The 26,702-nt window shown below is 42.7% G+C and overlaps 2 protein-coding genes across 10 annotated transcripts; one reads left to right on the top strand and one right to left on the bottom strand.

The window, feature by feature from the left end:
• The first annotated feature begins 1,784 nt into the window (after positions 1 to 1,784).
• Mtif2 (mitochondrial translational initiation factor 2) lies at positions 1,785 to 23,638 on the top strand. 9 transcript variants are annotated; one of them, XM_040733149.1, is made up of 15 exons: positions 1,785 to 2,028; positions 6,152 to 6,377; positions 6,812 to 6,923; positions 9,175 to 9,255; positions 10,036 to 10,207; positions 10,843 to 11,003; positions 11,905 to 12,081; positions 13,234 to 13,373; positions 16,689 to 16,813; positions 18,561 to 18,765; positions 19,293 to 19,545; positions 19,986 to 20,126; positions 20,789 to 20,953; positions 22,671 to 22,811; positions 23,441 to 23,638. In XM_040733149.1, the coding sequence occupies exons 2-15, from the start codon at positions 6,159 to 6,161 to the stop codon at positions 23,611 to 23,613; spliced, it is 2,265 nt and encodes a 754-aa protein (XP_040589083.1). In that variant the 5' UTR covers positions 1,785 to 2,028; positions 6,152 to 6,158; the 3' UTR covers positions 23,614 to 23,638. The 9 variants fall into 9 exon arrangements, with proteins under 9 accessions (XP_040589083.1, XP_040589085.1, XP_040589081.1 ...); XM_040733145.1 differs by lacking the exon at positions 1,785 to 2,028 and adding an exon at positions 2,535 to 2,559; XM_040733144.1 differs by lacking the exon at positions 1,785 to 2,028 and adding an exon at positions 4,461 to 4,522.
• An 802-nt stretch (positions 23,639 to 24,440) lies between these two features.
• Rps27a (ribosomal protein S27a) lies at positions 24,441 to 26,672 on the bottom strand. Its single transcript, XM_005070347.4, has 6 exons — positions 26,598 to 26,672; positions 26,439 to 26,503; positions 25,975 to 26,029; positions 25,599 to 25,684; positions 25,309 to 25,440; positions 24,441 to 24,624 (listed from the first exon to the last, which is right to left on the bottom strand). Exons 2-6 carry the CDS (start codon positions 26,484 to 26,486, stop codon positions 24,475 to 24,477), a joined length of 471 nt encoding a protein of 156 aa, XP_005070404.1. The 5' UTR covers positions 26,487 to 26,503; positions 26,598 to 26,672; the 3' UTR covers positions 24,441 to 24,474.
• Positions 26,673 to 26,702: the final 30 nt, after the last annotated feature.

Genomic DNA, 26,702 nt, shown 5'->3' on the forward strand with positions numbered 1-26,702 from the left:
AAGTAGTAGCATCATCTTTCCTATCCCCATTCCAGGAAAACTCTTATAAAGATTATGAAAGAAGATTCATCTCAGAAGATGAATTAGTGCCTATAAGTAAAGTTGGAGAAGTCAGATGGATCTGGGCACACTGAATCCTCCTGAGTATACTGTCAGAAACAGACAAACATGTACATCTTTCCACAATGTCAGAATTTATTGAATAACATTACATTTGCAAGACACAGTGGTTTTGTTGGCAGCAATTTATGAAGCCATCCTGCTTTCCTTGATAAACATGGGCTCTTTTAAAGTGTGTGTACTTGTTGTGAGAAGTGGGTGTGTCACATAGCATATGTGATGATTAGACTCCCATGCAGGAGTCTGTTCTGTCCTTCCAGTGATGGGTTCCAATTATCAAACTCGGATTATCAGGCTTGGCAAGAGGTGCCAGCCCATGGTCTTTTTCTTCCAATCTTTCTTTTTTTTTTTAATGAAATTCATTTAAATGAGCCAGCAACACAATCTTTATTTTTTTAAATTTTTCCCTATATGTGTATGTGTCTGAATGTATATATACCACATGCACGCAGAGATCATAAGAGGGCATGAGATCCCCGTGGAACTGGAGTTACAGAAGGTTGTCAACTGTTATGTGGACACTGGAAATAGAATCCAGGTCCCCTGGAAGAGCAGCCAGTGCTCTTAACCAGTAAACCATCTTCCCTCCTCCATTTTATTACAGTCTTAAGTACTAACATTAATTCTCATATCACATGTTACACAGTGCCCAGTAAATACACCTGTATGTGCCTATGTGTAGGTTATAGAATGGCCGAAAAGGTTTAAAGCAGAGTTAAGGAGTTTCAAAGAGGCCCGAGAAGCAAACCCTGAAAACAAAGTACATAGAGTGTCCTTGAAAGACAACCCAGGTTGGAGGTTTGCTGGAATGACTATGGTCATTCAGCTTAAAGAACTGCGAACAGGAGGTGTGGTTGAGGCTAAAGAGGTGAAGGGTGTGTCCAGGTGCAAGCTACATCAGCATCGTCTCTGCTGCTTTTTCAATGGCTTGCCTAGCAAGTGAAAGCAAAGGATTGTTTGCAGAAAATGAGCTTCTCTGAATGAGATGTTTCTGAATAGTAGGTAAAATGGCAAGAATTGGAATGAGCTTAAGTAATTTACAAGTGTGGGATTAGTGAAGGTTCAGAAAAAAAGATTTCCAGGAGTCTCTACAGTCAGGGATATTGATTGTGAACCTTTGTGATAAGAAAAGGAAGGGGTGGCGAGATTACTAACTGGGTAAAGAAGCTAACTGCCAAACCTGAGTTCTTCAGTTCGATCCCTGCGACACTGTGGAAGGAGAGCTGACTCCCAAAAACTGTCCTCCATCTCTTATACATACAAAAATAACTACATTTTTTAAAGGAAAAGGAGTGAGTTAAGAGACCCGAGTTAGGGTTTACAATGGGAGACAAATGCAGAGCGTACTTTGGGGGAGGAACGTTTCTATACCATTCCATTAATCTGTGGCAGTGCTAGATGTAAACCCGCAAGAGGTGGTGACGGCTGTGGTCAGGAGGACGGACCAGAAAGACTCCAACGTGGAGGAAAACGACGAAAATGGAAACCAAACGTTCCCAGGAACAAGGTGCTCTAAAGCAGCCCCGAAACCTCGCGATGCCGTGAGGCAGACACAGCGCTGACGAGGTGCAGGCACCGAGAGTTGACAGACACTCGTGTACACGCCGAGAACGGGCTGCGAGCCGAGCCCTCGCTGCACTCCCCACGGCACCGCGAGGGCGCGCATCCACCCTCGTTAGTGCTCTCTACAGCCACCTTCGCGGGCTCCTCCCCGGCGGACACTCGCGTGTGTGAAGGACGCGTCCTGCCAGGGAGGGAAGGGACAAGCCAAGCGCCTCAGCCAACCACAGAGCCGTGGGAAGGCCACTTCCGGCGGCACCGGAAGCTCGGCGGGGACCTTGCGGAATGGACGGACCGACTGACCCACCGTGCTCCTGGGTCCGGAAAGTGGTCTCGCCTGAGAACTGCGTGAGTGGGGCCCCGGAGCTCGGGTGGTCGCGAGTGCCGGTGTCCCGAGTCGCGGCTTCATGAAAGCCCGCGAGCGCTCCCCAGCGACTCGCGTGGTGGCGGCGGCGGGGTTTGGTTTTCACTGCTTCTTTTTTCCCTTCTGAAACTTGTGGTTGGTCGGTTGCGACCTTTCCGTTAAGGCAGCCACGCGTGTGCAGCGTGCCCACTCCTTGCTATGGGATCGTCGGGCCTGAGTTCCAGTCCGCGTTGCCACTAACCTTGTGGCAGTAGGGAATGATTCCTCTGGCTTCCAGTGCCCTCTGTAAAGTGAGAGGCTTTGGAATATTTAACAACCAAGATTCAAGCCGGGCGGTGGTGGCGTGTGCCTTTAATCCCAGCACTCGGGAGGCAGAGGCAGGAGGATCTCTGTGAGTTCGAGACCAGCCTGATCTACAGAGTGAGTTCCAGGACAGCTTCCAAAACAATACAGAGAAACCCTGCCTCGAAAAAGCAAACAAACAAAATAACAAAAGCAACCAAGATTCCTTCCAGGTTTGAGATTTGGGTTTTTCTCAATGTGTCTGATTCCTCGATTGCATTTCTCTTTGTTGGTTTGTTTCGTAGAGTCTTTACCATTCCATAAATCCGTGTATGCCCTTTGTCAAATCTGGTTTCACAACTCATTCAAAAATGATTTAAGGGGGCTGGAGAGATGGCTCAGAGGTTAGGAGCACTGGCTGCTCTTCCAGAGGTCATGAGTTCAATTCCCAGCAACCACGTGATGGCTCACAGACATCTGTAATGAGATCTGGTGCTGCCTTCTGACTTGCAGGGACACGTGTAGGCAGAACACTGTATATATAATAAATAAATAAATAAATCTTTTTAAAAAACGATGTAAGGTAGCCAGGCGTAGGGGCACACACCTGTAGTCCTTTAAGTGACAACACTCAGAAGGCAGAGGCAGGCGGGTTTCTGTTAGTTCCAGACCAGTCTTTTCTAAATAGTGAGTTCCAGGACAGCCAGAGCTACACAGTGAGACCCTGTCTCGAAAAAATAAATAAATAACCCCCCCCCCCATGTTTTAAGAAATCCAGTGCTCTGAGCACTTTCTTTTTCTTTGTAGATCATGATTTTTCATGTGTTCGACAGTCATGTAAGTGCTTGCTTATTGAATATGAAGATGTAAATACTTCAAAGAATAAAAAAAAAACTAGTGTGTGTGTTATGCCTGCCCACCCATAGGGAAAAAAAAAGGAATGAGATCCCCTGGAGCTAGAATAATGGAGTTGTGAGTATCCCAAAGGGGTGTTTGGAACTGAACTCAGTTGTCTCAAGAGCAGCAGTGGTCTATATCAAAGCCATGGCTTTCACCTCTTTTTCCCCCCAGAGCTTCAGACTGAACCTGAGGTCCCATGCACCTCTCTGCCCCGACACTCCATCTCCCTCTTTTCTTCGTCTTCGTGATGGTTTGCGTAATATCCCTGGGCTGGCCTTGAGCTCCCCTTGTAGCCAAGCCTGGAGGCTGGCTTTGAACCTGTCATCCTCATGCTTCAGCCTTTGGCTGTTGTTGCTGTTGCCTGTGCTAGCAGGCCTGGTTTGGATTTCAAAGTCTTAATTCCTTTTTTTTTTTTTTTTTAATGAAGTCAGTTTTGATCCTTAATTGAATGAGCCTTTACTTTAAAGTAAAAACGATAACTACATTAAACACACACAAAGCCTCAGAATTACCTTCAAATGAGTAAGATAGTGACTTGTGGATGTTTTTAACTGGTAGTGGTGATCTTCCAAAGCATTATTCTAGTTATCAGTGAAAAGCACAAATGCATCATCTTATTTTCCTTTTGTGACCTTGTTATAGAAAGGGCAGAGAGATAAGCCCTTCTTCTTTTTATGGAGATGGGGACATGAGGCCATAGGACAGGAGGGACTTGCATGCCAGAGCAGGTGTCACCTCACCGGGTATTTTCTTTACTGCGGTGTCATTGTCAGCTCTCGTTTCTTTTTACTTGTATTTTCTTCTGTATGTGTGTGATATGTGTCATGTGTATTACACGAATGTCATGTGCATGTCATGGGCCACATGTAGAGGTCAGAGGACAGTTTTGGGGAGTGGAACCTTCCCTCCGTGTTAGCATGGATTCTGAGGATCAAACCCAGGTTGTCAAGCTTGTGGAGTGTTTTTACATGCTGAGCCATCTCACCCACAGTGGGGTTTATTTTTTGTTTATTATTTTTTGAAACAAGATCTCCTGAAGCTCAGGTTGACCCCAGGTTCACTATATAGCAAAAGCTGGCCTTGTACTTCTGGCTTACTGCCTCTGTTTCCCAGCTGGTGGGATTACAGTCACCTACACCACACTTGGCTATCATTTCTTTCCTTTAGGAAACAAAGAAACTGCCTGGAGATGGTGGCACACGCCTTTGATTCCAGCACTCGGGAGGGAGAGGCAGGTGGATCTCTGTGAGTTCAAGTCCAGGCTGGTCTACAGAGTGAGTTACAGAAAGAAGCAAGGTGATTCTTTTTTTTTTTTTTTTTTTTTTTTTTTTGGTTTTTCGAGACAGGGTTTCTCTGTAGCTTTGGAGGCTGTCCTGGAACTAGCTCTTGTAGACCAGGCTGGCCTCGAACTCACAGAGATCCGCCTGCCTCTGCCTCCCGAGTGCTGGGATTAAAGGCGTGCGCCACCAACGCCCGGCTGCAAGGTGATTCTTGTGCACACCTTTAATCCCAGTACTCAGGAGACAGAGGCATGTGAATCTCTGAGTTCAAGGCCTTCCTGGTCTATGCAGCAAGTCCTAGGACTGCCAGAGCTACACAGTGCAACCCTGTCTCAAAACAGAAAGAAAAGGAAGGAAGGGGAGGGGAGAAGACGGGAGGAAAGGGAAGGGAAGGAAAAGAGAAAGAAAGTAAAAACATTCATGGGAAGGCATGGAGGCACATGTCTAATCATAGCACATGGAGATGGAAGCCAGGGGATCGTAATTCCAGACAGCCTAACAATACAGTGAACATTTCTCAAACTTAATTCATGCATTTACTCTGTCAGTGCCACAAAATACATGTGAGGAAGAGGAATTGACATGTTCCATTGACATTTTAGTTTAATGTCTTAGTTCTGTTTCTTTGATCACGTCTTATACTGTTACTATTTCAGAACACTAGCAAATAATTGATACATAAATTCTCTATAATATAAACTATAAGTTTGTTATAAAAGTTGAGAATTTTGTTCAAGATAGCTCTATAGCAGTGGTTCTCAACTTTCCTAATGCTGTGATCTTTTAATACAGTTCCTCATGGTGTAGTGTTCCCAAACATAAAATTACTTTATTACTTCATAACTAATTTTGCTAGATATGAATCTATATAAATATGCAGGGTATCTGATTTGTGATCCCCAAAGGGTCACAACCCACTGGTTGAGAACTGCTGCTCTATATGATTAAGATAAATTCAGTTCAATACTCTATAGTTAATTTTTTTTGTAACATTAAAGAATAATGCTTGGAGCTGGAGCGGTGCCTCAGAGGTTAAGAGTACTGGCTGCTGTTCCTGAGGTCCTGAGTTCAATTTGAGATCTGATGCCCTCTTCTGGCATGCAGACAGACATGCAAGTAGAACACTATATACATATTTTTTTTCCCCTGAGACAGGGTTTCTCTGTAGCTTTGGAGGCTGTCCTGGGACTTGCTCTGTAGACCAGGCTGGCCTCGAACTCACAGAGATCTGCCTGCCTTTGTCTCCCATGTGCTGGGATTTTAGACAATGTCATATGTAACAAAGTAGGCCACAAACTGTAGCTAAGGATGACCTTGAACTCCCACTGCCACTTGAGGGCTGGGAATATGTTATGCCATACTCAGTTGAGCAGTGTTATGGCAAGCACTTTGCAGATGGGTTGCCCCCATAAAGTGTTTGTTGTAGCCTATCGATCTTACCATAATAATAACAAGAGCAATAATAACAGCTGTTGTCTGGAGAGGACTTAGTATAAATGTTCTCTCTGACTAGACCATGAGTTCTTTCAAGGCAGAAACCTAGATCCATTTGTGACACATGATCTTCATATAGTAAATATTCAATTCGTATCTGCTAAGTTGATTTAAATATTAACCAAAATTTTATTTAAAATTTTTTTTCTAGGAGAAGCATGAATCAGAAGCTACTGAAATTGGAAAACCTGCTTCGATTTCACACTATTTGCAGGCAGTTGCACAGCTTAAGTCAGAGAAGACTGTTAGCATGGTGGAAGCGTGGGCTTTCACCAGCTCACCCACTACGGGCAGAGCAGCTATGCGTCCGGCCCTGGCCGACCGATGCGCTTGTTGGTGCTGCATTATGTCAGCAGAGGCTTCTTGTAACAAACAAGGTTGTTACCAATTCATATTATCTACATTATTTGATCTGAAATCAAAGTGTGCAGAACTGTGTATAGAAATATTTTTGACTATTTTGTCATTTATAGAATATTGCATAAAGCTATATTCTACACATATCTTTGTGGTAACAGGAAGTTCTGTTTTTAGTTAAGTAATTTAGTATTTACAAAAGTGTTTGCTGGTAGGAATATCTGTAATTGTGGTACATTTAACAAAATAAATCTAAATTGTCCCTTAGATTTTTCTTCCTTCAGCCAGGCATGGTGGCGCATGCCTTTAATTCCAACATTTGGGAGGCAGAGGCAGGTGGATCTCTGAATTCAAGACCAGGAGAACAAGGGCTACACAGAGAAACCCTGTCTCTGGGGCGAAGACAGATTTATTTTTTCTTCCTTCACACTTATATGTTCTATCTTTTTAATAGGAAAAAAGACCATTGAGATCTCAGTCGTCTCCAATAAACCCTAAAAGGGATGTGGAAGTATGGGTTGGAATGACTGTCGAAGAACTAGCCAGAGCAATGGCAAAAGACATAGGTGAGCCTCATACGTTCACAAGAAAAAATCCTGGGGCCCTTTTTCCAAGACAAGGTCTCTCTATTTAACAGCCCTGGCTTCCCTGGAACTCACTCTGTAAATCAGTCTAGTCTCACCTGCCTCTGCCTCTTGAGTGCTGGGATTAAAGGTGTGTGCCACCACCACTGGGCTAAGCTTTGGGTTTCACTTGCAGTGAAGTTAAGGCATCCTAGGTGAGCTGGACTAGTGTTTCAAAGGTTAAGTTATGCTGATTCTTTTCATTTTAGATTGCAAGCCCTAATCTTTCTTGATTCACTCTCAAATGTAGCTCTCTAAGCTTTTTTAGTGAATATGAAAAAGATTTTCTATGTGGCTGGAGAGATATCAGGAGAGGTTAAGAGAATTGGCTACACACCATACCTAATGGCACACACCTTTAATCCAAGCACTTGCAAGGCTGTGAATTCAAACCAACCTGGTCTACATAAAGAGCTCCAGGCCAGCTAGGTCTCACACAGTAAGCCCCACCATCCAAAAAATAAAAAGGAGCAGTGGCTGCTCTTGTAGAAGACCCAAGTTTGGCATGGTAGCGCACGCCTTTAATTCCAGCACTAGGGAGGCAGAAGCAGATGGATCTCTGTGAGTTTGAGTCCAGCCTGGTCTACAAAGGAAGTTCCAGGACAGCCAAGACTATACAGAGAAACCCTGTCTTGAAAAAGTCAAAAAATGAAAAAGACCCAGGTTTGGTTCTCAGCACTCACATGGCAGCTTACAACTGTTGTAACTCCAGTTCCAAGGAATATGATGCCCCCTTGTGGTCTCCATGGGCATCAGGCATGCAGGGAGTGCACAGACATGCATGGAGGCAAAACACCAACACACATGAAATTCAATTAAAATAAATAAGAATTAAAATTCACAGCTGCGTGTGGTGGTGCACGCCTTTAATCCCAGCACTTAGGAGGCAGAGGCAGGTGGATCTCTGTGAGTTTGAGTCCAGCCTGGTCTGTATGGTGAATTCCAGGACAGCCAAAGCTATTTAGAGAGGCCCTAAAATTTCTGGACTGTTAGTGTAAACCCAGACCCTCCCCTCTTTTATTTGCACCAGGGTGCTAAGTTGTTTTTCTTAAGACTTACTATTTTATGTATGTTTTGCCTGCCTACATGTCTTTGTGCTCAAGGAAGTCTGAAGAGGACACATTGTCCCCTAGAAGTGGAGTTATACATGGTTATTATAAGATGCCATGTGGATGCCGGTGTAATCAAACCCAGGTCCCTGGAAAAGTAACCAGTGCTCTTAGCTGCTGAGCCATTTTTCCTGTTCCTAATTTCTCATTCTTCAACTGTAACTTTCTGATTTCTTTTTCTCACTAGTTTGACAAATTGTTTAAGACCAGTAGGGGTTTGTGGGAATAAATATAGCTTTTCTTTTTTAAAAAAATTATACATTTTTGGGGTGGGGACAAAAAAATTATACATTTTTACATGACACTTTTATACTTCTCTCTCTCTTCTTCCCTCCCTCCCTCCCTCCTTCCTTTCTTCCTTCCTTCCTTTTTCCTAGTGTTAAAGGTTGAGGTTGAATTCAGGGTTCTACACATGCTAGGACACCTGTTTTTTTGGTTTTGGTTTTGGTGTTTTTTTGGTTTTACGAGACAGGGTTTCTCTGTAGTGGAGGCTGTCAGTCCAGCCTGGCCTCGAACTCACAGAGATCCGCCTGCCTCTGCCTCCTGAGTGCTGAGATTAAAGGCGTGCGCCACCACTGCCCGGCAGGACACCTGATTTTAAAAAGTTAAATCACAGGTCAGGTATGCTGGCATGTGCATGCTATCCCAGCAGTCAGGAAGTTGAGCCAGGAGGATCAGGGATTCAACACCTACCTCAACTCCATAAGATATGGTCTCTCAATGAATAAATCATAAACAAAGATAGTAAACATTCATGAAAACTTTTTTTTTGTTTTGTTCTGTTTTTGTTTTTCAAGACAGGGTTTCTCTATTGTTTTGGAGGCTGTCCTGGAACTCCCTTGGAGACCAGGCTGGCCTCGAACTCACAGAGGTTCGGCTGCCTCTGCCTCCCAAGTGCCGGGATTAAAGGCATGCGCCACCAACGCTTCATGAAAACTTTTAAAACTATTTTATTGTACTTATTTATTTGTTGTATATACATGTCCATGCATGTATGCAGCCTGGGTTCAGTACCCAGTAATTTCCTTTAACTGTTTATTTTTTTTACTACCTTTGAGTTATTAATACCTGTCATATCTGTCTAGTGGAAATACAGCCCAGTGGTGTCAATCACACATCTCGTCCCATCTGCATCCATTGCACATGCTGGTGGCTTGAAATCAACTGTGAGTGAAGGATTTCTGTGATGGGGACTAGAAAGTGCTGTAAATTTCTTATATTGACTTTTCTTGAGACAGAGTTACTCTGTGTAGTCCTAGTTATCCTGGAACTCACTCTGTAGACCAGGCTGGCCTCGAACTCGCAGATCCACCAGCTTCTACATCCCAAGTGCTGGGATGAAAGGCGTGTGCCACCAACGCCCAGCCTTTTATTGAATTTTTGTTGACAGCTTCCCTGTTTACTAACACACCACTAAAATGCGTGTTCATTGTACTCTCTCTCCCTTATTGGCTGGTCTCTAACTCCTGCCTCAGTCTCCTAAGTAGCAGAATTATAGACACATGCACCACCTTTGTTCTGCTTTTTGGGGATACCTTTCTCTAATGTTTATTCTTTACGTTATGCTTGTACATTATGCTGGGTGTCTGGAAACACAAAATTACTTATCACTACGGATAGCTTTATTTTTATACATAGAGAAACATCGTAGACTGAAACAGTGTATTTTTAAATGATTTTTTTATTATTTTACTTTTTTTTTTTTTTTTAATGTGCATGGGTGTTTTGCCTACACATATGTGTGTCTGGTAACTGCAGAGGCCAGAGGAGGGCATTGAATTCCCTGGGACTGAAGTTACAGATGGTTGTGAGCCACCATGTGGTTGCTGGGAATTAACTCAGGTCCTCCTCGATAAGAGCAGTCAGTGCTCTTAACTGCTGAGCCATCTCTCCAGTCCCAAGAACTCACTTTTCAAACCTTTTAATTCATGTTTTATCCTAACCAGATTATATATATGAAGCTTTATTGAACACTGCCTTTGACATGGATTCACTGGAAGCAAACTCACATTTAGATGAAGTCTGGATCAAAGAAGTAATAAAGAAGGCAGGGATGAAGCTGAGATGGAGCAAATTAAAGCAGGAGAAAGTAAGAGAGAACAAAAACGCTGTAAGAAGGTAACACTTGCCGGTGTATTAACTAACCCTGAGCCGGGTGGTTTTACTCAACCTCTTATGGGGAAATTTGAAATTTCTTTTGAAGTTAAAATGGTATGTGACTATAGAGTAAACATTTATTCAAAGCATCAGAAAGTATATTCAGCTTTTTACGAAACCGTAAGTGTGATTTATTTTTCATAGCTTGCTGAGTAGGTTTTTTTGGGGGGGGGGTTTGTTTGTTTGTTTTGTTTTTTTCCTGATTTTTTTGAGACAGGGCTTCTCTGTGTAACAGTCCTGGCTGTCCTGGAACTAGTTCTGCAGACCAGGCTGGCCTCAAACTCACTGAGATGCGCCTGCCTCTACCTCCTAAGTGCTGGGATTAAAGGTGTGTGTCATCCCTGCCTGGCTCTAATCCGAATTTTAAATTTTGGTTCAGCTCCACCCATTAATATGAAGATGCCAACTTTATAACAAACAGGGAATTGTTGGCTATTCTGACATAACTTGTTCTGTGTAAAGGGGGAGATAGTTATTTCTAATCAAACCCGATTGTTGTATTTTGTTGTTAATGGGATCTTTTGGTGATAGCTGTGAACCAATTCACAATTACTTCTGACATTTAAGAAAGGAAACTTCTTTGCTGTTAATTGTAGGCCCCAGGCAGATCCAGCTTTGTTAACACCAAGGTTCCCGGTTGTTACTATAATGGGTCATGTTGATCATGGGAAAACAACGTTACTTGACAAGCTCCGAAAAACTCAAGTGGCAGCAATGGAAGTTGGAGGCATCACTCAGCACATTGGTGCCTTTCTCGGTATGAACACCAATAACATTAGAGTGTGCTTAGGAACCCCACTTGTTTTCTTTAATCACATGTCATGTTGGGAAGTTTACAGATTCAAAGTAAGGAGGCTAATTAAAACCACTGGGTGATCAGTTATAAAGCAGGCAGTTAGCAGCATCTCAGACTTTCTGTAAAAACAAAGCCATTTTTGCTGTTTTAGGTTTAATGAGCATAACCTCTTTAATTATGTGTATATAATATCAGCTGTAGGCTGGATAGTGATCTTAATAACAACTAAATAGTAGCTACCATTTACTGAGCACTTACTGTGCTAAGCATTTTATAGTCTCTGTTTTTTTTTATCTTTACAACATCATGCAGTAGGTATTAATATTTCTCTTATGATCTGTAAGCCCCTAAGGGACTAAGTAACATGTCCAAAGTACATAGCTGATAACTAGCAAAGCTAGGATTTAAACCTGTTATTATTGGACTCAAACTTGAAGCTATCCACTGTATACTAAATTGCCTTTTTGTGGCTCAAGATAATTGTATAGCTGCAGTTTGCTGGTGTGGAAGTGATCACCCTACAACTATTGCTGAGTTCTCTCTCCAGAATGGTACTCAATGCATTTATCAGAGCAACTATATTCTAGAAATACAAAGAATTTTAGCTTGAAATTAGAACATGAAAAGAAAGACCACATGGTCTCATTGTATTTTATGTTTTCTTTATCAAATTTCACTCTGTTTTCTTCTGGTTAAAAGTAATGGAAACAATCAAAGAATTAGTGAGTACTAGTATATATATTTATATTTCAGTACCGATACACACACACACAGAGGCACATTATGTCCGATTTTATCATATATTCCTTCATGTTGAAAAGTAATTTGAGTAATTGGTGTCCTTGCATTTCTGTTTCCATAGTCTCTCTGCCTTCTGGAGAAAAGATAACCTTTCTTGATACTCCTGGACATGCTGCCTTTTCAGCAATGAGAGCCAGAGGAGCTCAGGTCACTGACATTGTTGTGCTGGTTGTAGCTGCAGATGACGGGGTGATGAAGCAAACTGTAGAGTCTATTCAGCATGCCCAAGAGGCGCAAGGTATGGGAGGTGCTGTGCCTAATCAAGAAGTTGGAAGGAAGTGGCCCTTTCTTCTTCTTTTTACAAGCCTACAAAGATTATAGCTGGGCATGGCAACATACACCTTTAATCCTAGTACTTGGGAGGCAGAGGCAGGAGGATCTCTTGAGTTCAATGACAGCCTGATACACAGAGGGATTTCTAAGACAGCCAGGGCTACACAAGAATCCATGTTTTAAAACGAAACGAACAAAGATGTAACTCTGGGTACTAGGGAGGTGTTTCATCGATTAAGAGCACTGCATGCTCTTCCAGAGGACCTGGTTTTGGTTCTCAGCACCCACATGGCAGCTCACAGCCATCTATAACTCCAGTGCCAGGAGGTTCAGTGCCCTCTTCTGGCCTCTTAGGATACAAGGCCCACATGTGGTACACATATGTAGCATGCAGGCAAGCACAAACATAAAATAAAATAAATTACCCTTTTATAAAATCTTTTTATTTTTTCTTTGGGAGTTTTGTATGTTTTTTAATCATATTCATCTTTCCTCCCCTAACATTCCAGATTTATCACTCTTCATTCACCCAACTTTTGTGTCCTTTAAAAAAACAAAGTAGCTGGACATTGGTGGCCGGGAGGCAGATGCAGGAGGATCTCTGTGAGTTCGAGGCCAGCCTGGTCTACAGACTTTCAGGACAGGCTCCAAAACAATACAGAGAAACCCTGTCTCAAAAAACCAAAAAAAAAAAAAAAAAAAAAGACTAGCCTGGTTTACATAGCAAGTTCGCGCTAGCCAAGGATACATAGTATGACTCTGTCTTTTTTTTTTTTTTTTTCCTTTTTCTCCAAGACAGGGTTTTTCTGTATAGCCCTGGCTGTCCTGGAATTCACTTTCTAGACCAGGTTGGCTTTGAACTCAAAGAGATCCACCTGCCTCTGCCTCCTGAGTGTTGAGATTAAAGGAGAGTGCCACTATACCTTAGCAGAGCCAGTGTTCTAAACCACTGAACCTTGTCTCTGGCCTTCTTTTTCTTCTGTATAGACAACAGAGGGACAGTGAGTCTAAAGTGGCTCTTTTAGTGAAGAGAACGTCAGAGTGGGTTGGCGTTTCTAATGAGTGTCTAGAACTAAAGGGTTTTCATTTGCACCTTTCCTGACTTCCTCTCTTCCAGTTCCTATTGTTCTTGCAATAAATAAATGCGACAAAGCAGATGCTGATCCTGAGAAAGTGAAGAAAGAGCTTCTGGCTTACGATGTGGTGTGTGAGGATTACGGCGGCGATGTGCAGGCAGTGCATGTCTCTGCACTTACGGTGAGTGCGGGTGTCACGAGCAGAGGGCTTGCTGTGACGCTGGAGAGCCTGCACAGCGGCGCTTAGCCAAGAACACTTTGTTTGATTTGACCTAGGGTCTCTCTGACTGACGTGGAAATCACTAAGTAGACCTGGCTGGCCTGAAACACGTAACAGTCCTGCTGTCTCTGCCTCCCAAGTGCTGGGATTAAAGGTGTGTGCCACCTCAACTGGCCAATTCTTAATTTCTTGAGACAGTCTCAAACTACCTATGTAGCCCAAGTGATGGAATTACAGTAGTGTCCCACTATACTGGGTTTTTGCAGTGTTGGGCATCAAACCTTAATGCATGAGGGGTAAGTGTTCTACTAACTCAGCTACATCCCTAGCCCCTTAAAATACATTTTGAGATACTTAATTTGTATTTTATTACTTTGTGTGTGGGTGTTTTGTGTGCATGCATGGCAGTGCACACATGAATGCAGCGCTCTGGAGGCCAGAAGATGTTGGATTCCCTGGAACTGGACTTATAGATGGTTGTGAACCACCGTGTGGTTCCCTCCCTCCCTCCCTCCCTCCCTCCCTCCCTCCCTCCCTCTCTCCCTCCCCCTCTCTCTCTCACTCACTCTGAGTACTAGGCAAGGTGACATTGTCTTGATTTGGCAGATTAGGAACTGGACTCAGAGAGTTGGGAGCATACACTTTTAATCCCAGTACCTGGGAGACAGAGACAGGTAGAACTCTGGCGTTTGAGGTCAGCTTGGTCCACATAGCAGGGCTGGCTACACAGTTAGATCCCTTCTCAAGAAGCTTTATTGTTTGAGAATTTGTATATGTTTTGAATTTTTTGTTGTTGTTGTTTTCCAAGATAGGGTTTCTTTATGTAACCCTGGCTATCCTAGAACTCACTCTGTAGACCAGGCTGGCATCGGATTCAAAGAGATCTACCTGCCCTTGCCTCCTAAGTGCTGGAATTAAAGCCACCAATGCCCGGTGTATATAATGTATTTTGATCACATACCTCCTCCTATAACCCCACACACACGTTTCCCTCCCAACTTGAAGACCTTTTTTTTAAATTCAGTGAGTCCACTGCTGTAGGCCACCCACTGGAGCATGCGCAGCTCTCCAGTGTCACCTCCCTGAGGAGAACCGACACTCCCTCACGAAGCCACCAACTGCCAGTAGCTTGTGATGGATCATCTAGATTCAGTTAACTGTTGTGAGGATGAAGCAGCGTGCCAACCACACCCCTCATCAGTTACAACATGTTCCTGCCGTCAGGACTTTCCCATGTTCACACGGGCCACAATAAGCCTAACTTGACTTGCTTATTACGTATTTTCCCATAACAAGAAGCAAAGTGCTATACAGGCTGGTTTGTTGTTGCTCATTGGTTGCATCGGTGCACTAATGTGTTTTTTCCAAATGTATTTATGTTGAACTCCATTTTATTGTAAGTTACCACTTACTTGCTCTCTTGATGGAAATCATAGCCATATTTACTCTCTAGTTATGACCTAGAGCTCATAACTCACCCTAGGTCAGCATCTTCCAGTTCTCTTCAGGCTGCTACTGAGTCATGATTTCCTTGGCTCACTCATTTCATAGTTCACAATTTCCTCATAATGACACCCACACACACATTCATTCACTGAAGGGATAGTTCTGGATGCTGTTATTTTTCTAATAAGATTTTATTTCATCTTTATTGTCCCTAAATTTGGCCTCTCTAAGATGCTTAGGAATTATGTTTCTCTTAATATTAAAACTGTGTCTCCTCTTAGGTTTTAAAATGTCATCTATTTTATTGTGCTCTAAAAGTAAGATGCCAAGGCTAAAATATTTAAAGAGTTGGCCAGTCATGTTATCATAGCTAACCAGGAGGCTGAGGCAGGAGGATAGCAAGTTTGAGGCCAGCCTGAGCAAATTTGTTTGTTTGTTTGTTTATTTGTTTGTTTTAACGAGACAGCGTTTCTCTGTATTGTTTTCGAGGCTGTCGGTCTAGCCCAGCCTCGAACTCACAGAGATCCGCCTGCCTCTGCCTCCCAAGTGCTGGGATTAAAGGCGTGCACCACCACCAACACACAGCTTCCACTGGATAATTTTGAAACATAAAGTTGCATCATTAAGAAGGTTTATGAGAAGAAGAAAGCACAGTTGTGTCCATATACAGTGGCTCATGTCTGTGATCCCAGCAGTTGGGAGACTGAATCACAAGGAGGAGTGATGTGAATTCGAGACCAGCCTGGGTTCCGTAGTGAGCAGTGACTTCCTGGCAAACATGGGCTATGGTGTGACACTGTTTTTAAGACATACAGAACACGGATGCTGGAGAGACAACTCAGTAGTTAAGAGCCCCTAACTGCTCTTTCAGGAGATCTGGGTTTTACTCCCAGTACTCACATGGTGACTCACACCTGGCAGTAACTCACTTTCCTTCTGTGGCTTCTTCTAGCCCCAGGCATGTACTTGCTGCACATAAACTGCAATTGTAGAAACAGGTAGAGGAGACAGAGAATGAACTGAATAAACCTGGTTTATCAAAGGTATTAGTGAGTACCATTAGTGGCTGTCTATTAAAATATACTTGTTAGCCGGGCGTTGGTGGCACACGCCTTTAATCCCAGCACTTGGGAGGCAGAGGCAGGCGGATTTCTGTGAGTTCGAGGCCAGCCTGGTCTACAGAGTGAGTTCCAGGACAGCCTCCAAAACAATACAGAGAAACCCTGTCTCGAAAAACCAAAAAAAAAAAAATAATAATAATAATAAAATATACTTGTTACAGCCAGGTGGTGGCGCACGCCTTTATTCCCGGCACTTGAGCGGCAGAGGCAGGCCGATCTCTGAGTTCGAGGCCAGCCTGGTCTGCAGAGCAAGTTCCAGAACAGCCAGGGCTACAAAGGGAAACCTTGTCTGGAAAAGCCAAATATATATATTTGTCTAAGTCTATATTCTTGTTCCTTTAAATATTCATCCTGGAGTCAGGTGTTCTTCTTGATAGTTCTCTGCCTCCTTTTCCTATTTCTATAAAATTGGTTATTTCATGATTTTAATTCTTAAAAAGAAAACTGTAGCCGGGTGTTGGTGACACACACCTTTAATCCCAGCACTTGGGAGGCAGAGGCAGGTGAATCTCTGTGAGTTCAAGGCCAGCCTGGTCTACAGTAGCGAGTTCTAGGACAGGCTCCAAAGCCACAGAGAAACCCTGTCTCCAAAAACCCAAAAAAATAAAAGAAAGAGAAAGAAAACTAGCTGTCAAAAGATTATTCATCCTGGTTACCCTTCCATTTACTAATATTATCTGCTGATGTGTATTAATCTTTCTTGTTAAAGGGAGATAATCTGACTGCTTTGGCAGAAGCAACAGTTGCTCTCTCGGAAATGCTGGAGCTGAAAGCAGATCCTACAGGTCCAGTGGAAGGAACAGTAATAGAGTCTTTCACTGACAAAGGAAGAGGGTAAGACTCTAATAAATTTATTTGGTGGTTCTTGTGACTTGGTTATATGACAAAATATATACTGCATAGTTTTAGTTTTTGAACTATATTTTCAAAGAATGTTTTCAATGTATTTTATTGCACTAGTACACAGACCACAAAACTGAAGTCAGTAAATCATACCAACTGTATATATACATATACCTAGTCACACTTAGATGACTAAAATAGTTAAATTGGTTTGACTTTTTCCCCTCACTGGGCCAGATATTTACATTTATAGTTAGACTGACAATGAATTGGAGTGAAATCATTTAACTTGACCCAAGAATCTAATATGTAGGAAGGTCTTTGTAATGGCATTTTCTTCTTGAATGTTCTGCTTATAAGCACAAGAGATTTTCTCGTTGCTTTGTACACTATTAGCAGTTATGAACAGTCTCATAACCCATGTGTAAAATGAGATAGAAAATGGGATAGGATTGAATCAGAACAATCTGCCATGGTTCCTTCCCCTGCTTAAATACTCTGTTAGTGCAGTCACGCAGGACTTGACATTCAAGATTGCCTTGTCTCTGCAGGAGACAGGGCCCTTCATGTGTTTACTGCATCTTCTTTGAACATTCATCTGTTGAAAAATTTGGGACTGGCTGGGCGATGGTGGTGCACACCTTTATAACTCCAGCCCTCGGGAGGCAGAGGCAGGTGGATCTCTGTGTAGCCAGGGCTACACAGAGAAACCCTGTCTAGAAAAACCAAAAAAAAGGAAGGAAGGAAGGAAGGAAGGAAGGAAGGAAGGAAGGAAGGAAGGAAGGAAGGAAGGAAGGAAGGAAGGAAAAGAACCACACTGAGGACCTAGAGAAATGACTCCTCAGTTAAGAGCACCTGCTGCCTTTGCAGAGGACCCAGATTCAGTTCTCTGCACCTTTATGGTGCCTCATAGCAATGATTCCAGTTCCAGGAATCTGATGCCTTCTGAGAGCGCCAGAGGAGCATGTGGTGCACGTACATACATACATACATACATACATACATACATACATACATACATACATACGCACACACACACACACATACACACACACACACACACACACACACACATACACACACACACACATACATGCAAGTGAAACACTTAGACACATAAATCCCACACAACCACACCGAAAAACAAAAGCCTGGGGTTTTGCACGTTAGGCAAGTATACCCTGATAAATCCTTGAGCTAATAAATGTCTTTGTAGTATCCAAAGCTGCTTGAGAAATTGAGAAGGAAATTAATCCTCTCTACTAATAGGGGTTTGTGTCTGTATGTGCTTCATAAAGCTATTTTTGCTCTACTTAAGAAAGCACAGGGCGAGCCGGGCGTTGGTGGCGCACGCCTTTAATCCCAGCACTCGGGAGGCAGATCTCTGTGAGTTCGAGACCATCCTGGTCTACAAGAGCTAGTTCCAGGATAGCCTCCAAAGCTACAGAGAAACCCTGTCTCGCAAAAACAAAAACAAAAGCACAATTACAGGCTGGAGATATGGCTCAGTGGTAGAGACACTGGTTGCTCTCTAGAGGACCTTCGTTCAATTCCCAACACCCACCCACACGGCAGCTCAGAACTGTCTGTAACTCCAGTTCCAGGGGACCCAACCAACACATGTGGCAAAACACCAATGCACATATAATAAAACTTTTTAAATTTAAAAAAAAAAAAGAAAGTACAATTATATCCTGATTATAGCATTAAGAATATTTACTTTTTATGTTCTTTTTAGTCCTGTTACAACAGCTATAATCCAAAGAGGAACCCTAAGAAAAGGCTCAATTCTAGTTGCTGGAAGGAGTTGGGCAAAAGTTCGACTAATGTTTGATGAAAATGGAAGAACACTTAATGAGGCCTATCCCAGCATGCCTGTGGGAATCGTAGGCTGGAGAGACCTCCCTTCTGCAGGAGATGAAATTCTTGAAGTAGAATCTGAGGTATGCAAGCCTAATTCTTGAATGTTAGATATTAATGATGGCTTTACGTACAGGTCTATAATGTTTAATATTTAATAAAAGTGCTAAAGTTGACCGGGCAGTGGAGGCGCACACCTTTAATCCAGCACTCTGGAGGCAGAGGCAGGTGGATCTCTGTGAGGTCAAGGCCAGCCTGGTCTACAGAGTGAGTTCCAGGACAGGCTCCAAAGCCACAGAGAAACCCTGCCTCAAAAAACAAAACAAAACAAAAATAGAGTGCTAATGTTAACATAATTATAGTTTGTAAGGGGCTGTCAAGAGACCAGAGAACCATTTTAGTATTTAACTATAGTATTGTGTGTTTTCAGATCGGTTTTTAAAATTGTTTTAATTGTATGCAATATTCCTAATCTTTTACTTTTTGAAATTTGTAAAATTAGTGTTTTCACATATGAATTAAATTGAGTTCATAATAGAGAAAGCATGAGCTTTTAACCTAGCAGACACTGGTGTCTGTTTCAGTAAGTCATGACCGTTTCCCTGTAAAGCCCAGGGCCCGAGAAGTTGTTGACTGGAGGAAGATTGAGCAGAAAGAGGAAAAAGACAGAGATGACCTGAAAGTGATGGAAGAACAGAGAAAGGAGCACCAAGAAGCCCATCGAAAAGCCCGTGAGAAGTATGGCAGTCTGCACTGGAAGAAGAGGTCATACATAAAGTATCTTGAGAGAAAAGAACAAAGACCCTTAAAGCCCAAAGAAAAGGCAGAAAAGGACTCAAATGTGCTTCCTATAATTATTAAAGGTAACTTTTTGAAGGTTTTACTTTACAATTCACCATTTTAATCTATTTTTTATCCTCATAATTTGGACCCCCTCTCCTTTATTTATTTATTGGAGGGGGCTGAGGGAATGGCCAAAATAACTTGGGCTTGCCCTAGAAGCCAGGCTGACCTTTCCTCCTGCCCAGCTTTAGAAATGCCCAGGTTACAGATGTCCACTGCCCCAGCAAACCCTTAAAGTAGATACTATCTCAGTGGTTTGATGTTCAAAATTTTTTTCTGAGCAAGTGTAGCTTGTATTGATTTCATTGTAAATGTATGCTTCTTTGTATTTTATCAGTAAGGTCTTATAATGCTTAACTTAAAGTGCTTTTAGTGATAAAACCATCCTGTCTTGGCTTTAAAACAGATTCTGTAACCTGCCTGTTACAGCTAACACATTTTAAACTTGCTGTGTCTGTAGGTGACGTTGATGGGTCTGTGGAAGCCATCTTGAACCTTCTGGACACCTATGATGCTTCCCATGAATGTGAACTAGAATTAGTACATTTTGGATTGGGTGACATTAGTGAAAATGATGTCAACTTTGCTGAGACATTTGATGGTAAAGATTCTGTCGACTGTATATTAATCTGTGTGAACCTATCTTAGCTGAACCTTTTTACTTGTGTCTTGTGACTGGCTGATCATCGGCCAGCATTCTCCTTCTCAGTGCATGGATAACCACAGACAGTCTATCTGTCATGACCACTGCAACCTTGGGAACTATTGCAAGACCAAAAGACGAGTGCTGTTCCTTTTTGTTTGTTTGTTTGTTTTTATTGCCCTGGTCCCCAGGTCCACACTCACTGCAGGTGTCTTTCACTACCGTTTGAATTGCTCGCTGTTAGCAGTCTGTTCAGTATTTTACTTCATCTGTGGCCTTGCAGTGCCAGTGCCAGGAAAGCTGACGTCTCCTAACCACCTCAGGCACCAGGCATGCTTACACACTATACATGCAAGCAGAACACTCACAGTAAATCTAAAAAATTGTTTTCAATCATAAAGAAAACTCCTTTGTAAACAAGATACAATTTATAAAATCAGTAATAAAAATAGTTGAAATTTTCCTAGTTTCCATGAGAACAGTCACAGAGCTTCTCAATAGCACTGTAATTTACAAAGAAGGAAGTAAAACAACTCAGTTTGACTTTCTGCCTCAGAGACAAGAAAATGATTGTACTGTAATGCTGGTGCTAGTGTATCCCTCTTGTTTCTCCTTGCTAGGCATCATTTATGGTTTTAATGTGGGTGCAGGCAAGGCTATCCAGCAATCAGCTGCACAAAAGGGAGTTAAGATTAAACTTCACAAAATCATCTACCATCTTATTGAAGATTTGCAGGAGGAACTAAGCAGCAGATTGCCCCACAGGCTGGAGGAATACCCAATAGGTGAGTGCTGACTGCAACTTTCCAACACCACCTCAGACGCTGTAAACAGTACCTAAAAGCAAAGCTTAGGGAAACAGATTTGCTGTTTCAATACAAGGCTTATGTTCTAGAAAAAAATGAGATGAGAATTCATGGTGACTTGTATGATCTGTACAACAGTTAATTTAAGCCTAGAGGATACAAAACCAAACAAAGGGACCAAGAACTTGCCTCAAGTCTACATGTGAACAGTGATGGTAATACAGGCTAAACCTTTGGTTTTGTCCTGAGACTAGCAAATAAATACACATTGAAAGCATATTAAATACTAAATATTTTAAAGTATTCTAACATATTTTTGTCTGGATTAAAGGCTAAATTTATTTAAAATTGTGAAGTACTAAATATTAATCCTAATAGTCCAATCTATGATCAGATTTTGTCTAGTTTTTAGACAGGGTATCATGTCCAGCTGTGTACCCAAGGATAGCCTTGAATTTCTGATCTTCATCTTCAGCACCCAAGTCCTGGGATCAGGTCTGTGCCTTGGCCCCCACAATATGTTTTAAGTAGATTGTTCACCTAGATAAGGCTCAAAAATTACATGTAGTTGTCATCTGTCTTATAATCCTATTTGGTTTAGAATAATTCTTTCATCCATCCCTTTGATCTTAACATTTTTAAAATGTAAAGATCAGCAACTTCATTTACCATGTTTGTTCCCTTGTAAGACCTGGTTTTGTAGTTTGGATCTATATAGATTTAGTTTAGAATAAATACGACCACAGTATACAAAAATACTGCGTTTTTGTACCAAGAACAATTTGGAAGTCAACTGAGAGTTTCCAGAAGTAAGTGGATACACCAAATATTACTGTTACCCACTAGTCAGGAAACATTCAAAATTGGTCACTTTGTTGTTAGAACTTAAGTTACAAATTAGTGTTTATATATATATCAACAACAATACCCTAAAGTGATTTAAAGATGACAACAATCTGCTTTAGAAAATAAAATACATCGAGCTGAACAGTGGCTTGGGAGGCAGAGGCAGATCCCTGAGGCCAGCCAGGTCTACAGAGTGAGTTCCAGGACAGCCAGGACTGCACAGTGAAACCCTGTCTCAAATAAACCAGAAAAAAGAAAAGATGTATTAAAGGAAAGCCAAACAGCAGGTTTTGTTGTTTTTCTATTTGAGACAGGGTTTCTCTATGTAGTCCTGGCCATCCTGGAACTTCTCTGTTAACCAGACTTGGCCTCAATCTCAAGAGATTCATTTGCCTGTGCCTGCCTCTGCCTCCCAAGTATTGGGATTAAAGGTGTGCACCACCACCACCACCACCACCACTCAGCTACAGTGGATTTTCATGGAACAGAGATTTTTATGTTTATGGGTGTTTTACCTGCATGTCAGTCTATGCACATGTCTGGTCAGTGCCTTCAGAGACCAGAATTGAATGCTGGATCCCCTGGGACTAGAGTTACAGATGCTCATGAACCAGCAGGCCACGGTCAGTTTTTAACTACTAAGGCATCTCTCCAGCCCTTGGGATTTTTCACCTGTTGTTGGTTCTGAAAATAAAATTGGTGATATCGAAGAAATACTATTTCCCAAACTAATTTTGTTTTTTGTTTTAAAGACAGTATCAATATGTAGTGCTGGCTAGCCTGGAATTTACATTGTGTAGATCATCTGCTTCCAGCCACTACACTTTCTTTCATTGCTTTCTTCCTAAAGGTGAGGCTTGCATACTAGCTACCTTCTCTGTAACAGAAGGGAAGAGAAAAGTTCCTGTGGCTGGCTGCAGAGTTCAAAAGGGACAGTTAGAAAAACAGAAGAAGTTTAAATTAATCCGAAATGGACAAGTTATTTGGAAAGGTAAGCAGTATTAAAATCTATTTCTAAATCCTAATCACAAAATTCTGATGGTGGTAGCATCCAAACCTATGTATTTTTCAGTTGCCTAGCTTTAGTTTATGCCATTTCTGATAGTCTCCTTCCCAATTAGTTCTGATGACATCCCAGGACTAGTCTTGGTTTTGTTAAAAAACAAAACAAAACAAAAAAACATACCTTTTCTGTCTCTACAACCCATTTTTTTTGTTTTTTTTGTTTTTTTTTTGAGACAGGGTTTGTTTGTAGCCTGTCCTGGAACTCAGGCTGGCCTTAAACTCTGATTTGGATGTGCCTCCCAGGTGCTTGTATTCTGTGTTTTGTCCCAAGGCCCCTTCCTTAAGAGTGTATTTTAGACTACCTTTAAAATGTGAGATTTCAGCTCAATCAGTTCAACATTCAAATGACTTCCCTGGTATTTACTCTTACCTAATGTGTATGTTGTGTGGGAAGGCACGGGCAAATAGCTCAGCAGGTAAAGGCACTTGCCACATAAGCCTGACACCTTGAGTTTTATACAAAACCCACATCAAGTTAGAGAACCATGTTACACCAAATTATCATTTAGTAGATATTTGTTGCGTTTACTAACAGTGCCTTGTTTTTCTTTTAAGGCTCATTAACCTCACTGAAACACCATAAAGATGATGTTTCAGTCATCAAAACTGGAATGGATTGTGGTCTTATTTTAGATGAAGAAAAAGTAGAATTTAAGGTGGGAGATGAAGTTGTTTGTTATGAGGAAAATGAAATTCCAGCTAAGACTTCTTGGGATCCAGGATTTTAAAAGTACAATAAAAATGATAAATGTATTGTTTCCTTTATTTAAAGACAGGGTCTTGATACTTAACACAAGCTGATAGTAACCTCATGCCCAGCCTCGCCAAGTATTTAAAATTTAACCATGTACTACCATGTGCCCAGCTTCTTTTTCTTATATAGCAAGTATCTTTGCCTTATTGGAGATAAAAATTACCAGTGAGCCAGGCACCTTTAATCCCAGCACTCAAGAGGATCTCCCAAGTTCAAAGACCAGCCAGCTACAAAGACTGTCCCAAATCAACAGCCCAAATTACAACATTAACTCCCTAAGTTCATGCACATACCAATAGGGAGTATACTTCCTTATACTATAGCCAGCACCTATCTGTGACTCAGGACAGGATGCTTTAGAACATTGAATGAGTGATGTACTTGCATGGATCCCTGTATCACACAAGAGGACTTTGGACCTCACTACAGATGGTTGTGAATCATGTGGTTGCTGGGAATTGGAACCCAGGACTCCCAAGAGCAGCTAGTGCTCTTAACCTCAGCCACCTCTCCAGCCCGAGTATTGAATTCATCTTTTTTGTGATATACTGTCATGCCTTAAAGTAAGAATGAAAGGGTGGTGGCTTCTCTCATTCCATGAACAGAGACTAATTCTCTAAGGCACAGGACATTCCCCAACCCCTAAGGAACCCAAGTGCCTACAGTGCAAGTCAGGAAAACTGGCTTAGATTCTGAATGCAGCAAAGTCTTTGCCATGCAGTTGGTACCTCTCAGGCAGGAATCCCAAAAGGACTAGTCACACAGCCCAAGAAGCATGCAGAATAAAACTCAACACTAAGCACCAGTTCCTGTGTCTTTATTTATTCATACACAACTACTTGTCCTCTGGTTTGTTGAAGCAGTAAGTCAGACAACACTTGCCACAGTAATGTCTGTCAAAGTGACTAGCCATGAAAACTCCAGCACCACATTCATCAGATGGACACTCTCGACGAAGGCGACTGATTTTGCCATTTTCATCCACCTGAAAAATGAAAATTTACTCTAAGACAACAATTTCACAAAACACATCCTGAAGTTTTTTTTCCCGAGCCAGGGTTTCTCTGTGGCTTTGGAGGCTGTCCTGGAACTAACTCTTGTAGACCAGGCTGGCCTCATACTCAGAGATCCGTCTGCCTCCCAAGTGCTGGGATTAAAGGTGTGCGCCACCCTGAAGTTTTAAATGGCTCAAGCTGTTAATCTCACAGCAGTAATCTCTAGTGCATTTAATCTCTAGTGCATTTTGGAGGCCATGAAGCAGATGGCTCAGTGGTTAAGAGCGAATGCGGTTTTCAAGGTTTCTTTAATCTTTATGTGCATTTTGCCTGTATGAATGTCTGTGCAAGGGTGCCAGATCAGACTATTGTGAGCATACTGTTCTTGCTGAGGACCTTGAGTTCAGTTTCCAGCACCCACAACTGCCTTTAACTTCAGCTCTAAGAGATCTGACATCCCTTCTTCCTTACTCATGCAAAAACATACTTGTACACATAAACATATAAAAAAGAAATTTCAGCTCTAGGGAATCTGACATTCCCAATCTCCTTTACTCAAATCCAAACATGTACATATAAAATACCTTAAGAATTTCTAGTTCTTTATGTCAACCTCTAAGCACCTGTTTCAAACACACCACTGGCTTTGCTGGCACGACCCTTAAGCAGCTCACCTTATAGTACTTCAGCACAGCCAACTTAACCTTCTTTCTCTTATGCTTATTCTTCTTGGGAGTAGTGTAAGACTTCTTCTTCCTCTTCTTAGCACCACCACGAAGTCTCAACACAAGGTGAAGGGTGGACTCCTGTTAGTCAAGGGTGACAGAGGCCTCAGCGATTCTGACTGCAGCCTGCCGGCAGCAACCACCGCACCCACCCTTCTATGCTTGGGAAGTAGATGTTAGTGGATTCACATGGCAACTTAATGCTTTCTCCCCTGTCTGGGAAGTTTTCTCACACAAACCTTTTGGATGTTGTAGTCAGACAACGTGCGGCCATCTTCCAGCTGCTTACCAGCAAAGATCAGCCTCTGCTGGTCAGGAGGAATTCCTAATTGCAAGAAAAACATAATGGGTTAGGTCAAACTAGGTGCATGCCCCAAGTTACAGATAATTCTGTATAAAATTGCTAACAGCAGTCATTGACTTACTAGACACTAAGCGTTTTCCTTAATGTTGGACATGTTTGAACATTTAATACAAATTAATAGTCTCTACGAATCAGTTAACAGGGAAAGGAAATTAATAAGTTCACACGTGGAGAAACTGCTTCCATAGTTCCCAAGCACTTGCTTAAATAATAGAAGCCCGATATTTCCCTAGCGACAAAACATTACTTGCCTTCCTTATCCTGGATCTTGGCTTTTACATTTTCTATAGTGTCCGAGGGTTCAACCTACAAGTTTTGACATACAGTTAACATGCAGTCACAGTAAGAAGCCACGCCACCAATCTCATCGCATGGCCCTCACACAAACCGAGCCGGGAGCCGGCGGGTTGGCACCTATTCAGTGAAGGCGACCTCCTCCCCGCGCTACAAGCTAACTCGGCTCCCGAGGAGGGCGAGCGCCGGCCGCCAGGCCACGCGCCCGAGCCTGCCCAGCGAGCAGCATTTCCCGTTGCACACCCTTCACTTGGCCGCTCGGCATGCGGCAGGCGCAAGCTTCCGGCGCCCGAAACCGACCCCTGGCGCTGGTAAAGCCACCCATCCTGAGCTCAGAGCTTCAAGTTGGCCGGCGCTCCCAAGCCCGGAGCGGGCACCCGGGGCCTCGGCGGGCCCCGCTTCTCACGCCGCCGGGCTCTACCTCGAGCGTGATGGTTTTCCCCGTGAGGGTCTTCACGAAAATCTGCATGTTGGCGGCGGATCCACCTGCATTCGAAAAGAGACGGATTAGACCGTAGGCACCGGTGGGAGCGATGCAGGAGGGCTCCGGCCGGAGCCGCAGCGCGCAGCACACACTCACCACGGATGGCGGCTCGGAAAGGAAGGGCCGCGCGGGCCAACGGGGTTTCCCGGCCGGAGGGCCCGCCCCCTAGGCGTCCACGCAAGTGCCTGCGCGCCGCGCCGC

The sequence above is a fragment of the Mesocricetus auratus genome, unplaced genomic scaffold, assembly GCF_017639785.1.
Source record: "Mesocricetus auratus isolate SY011 unplaced genomic scaffold, BCM_Maur_2.0 Super-Scaffold_100029, whole genome shotgun sequence".
Lineage (NCBI taxonomy): Eukaryota > Metazoa > Chordata > Mammalia > Rodentia > Cricetidae > Mesocricetus > Mesocricetus auratus.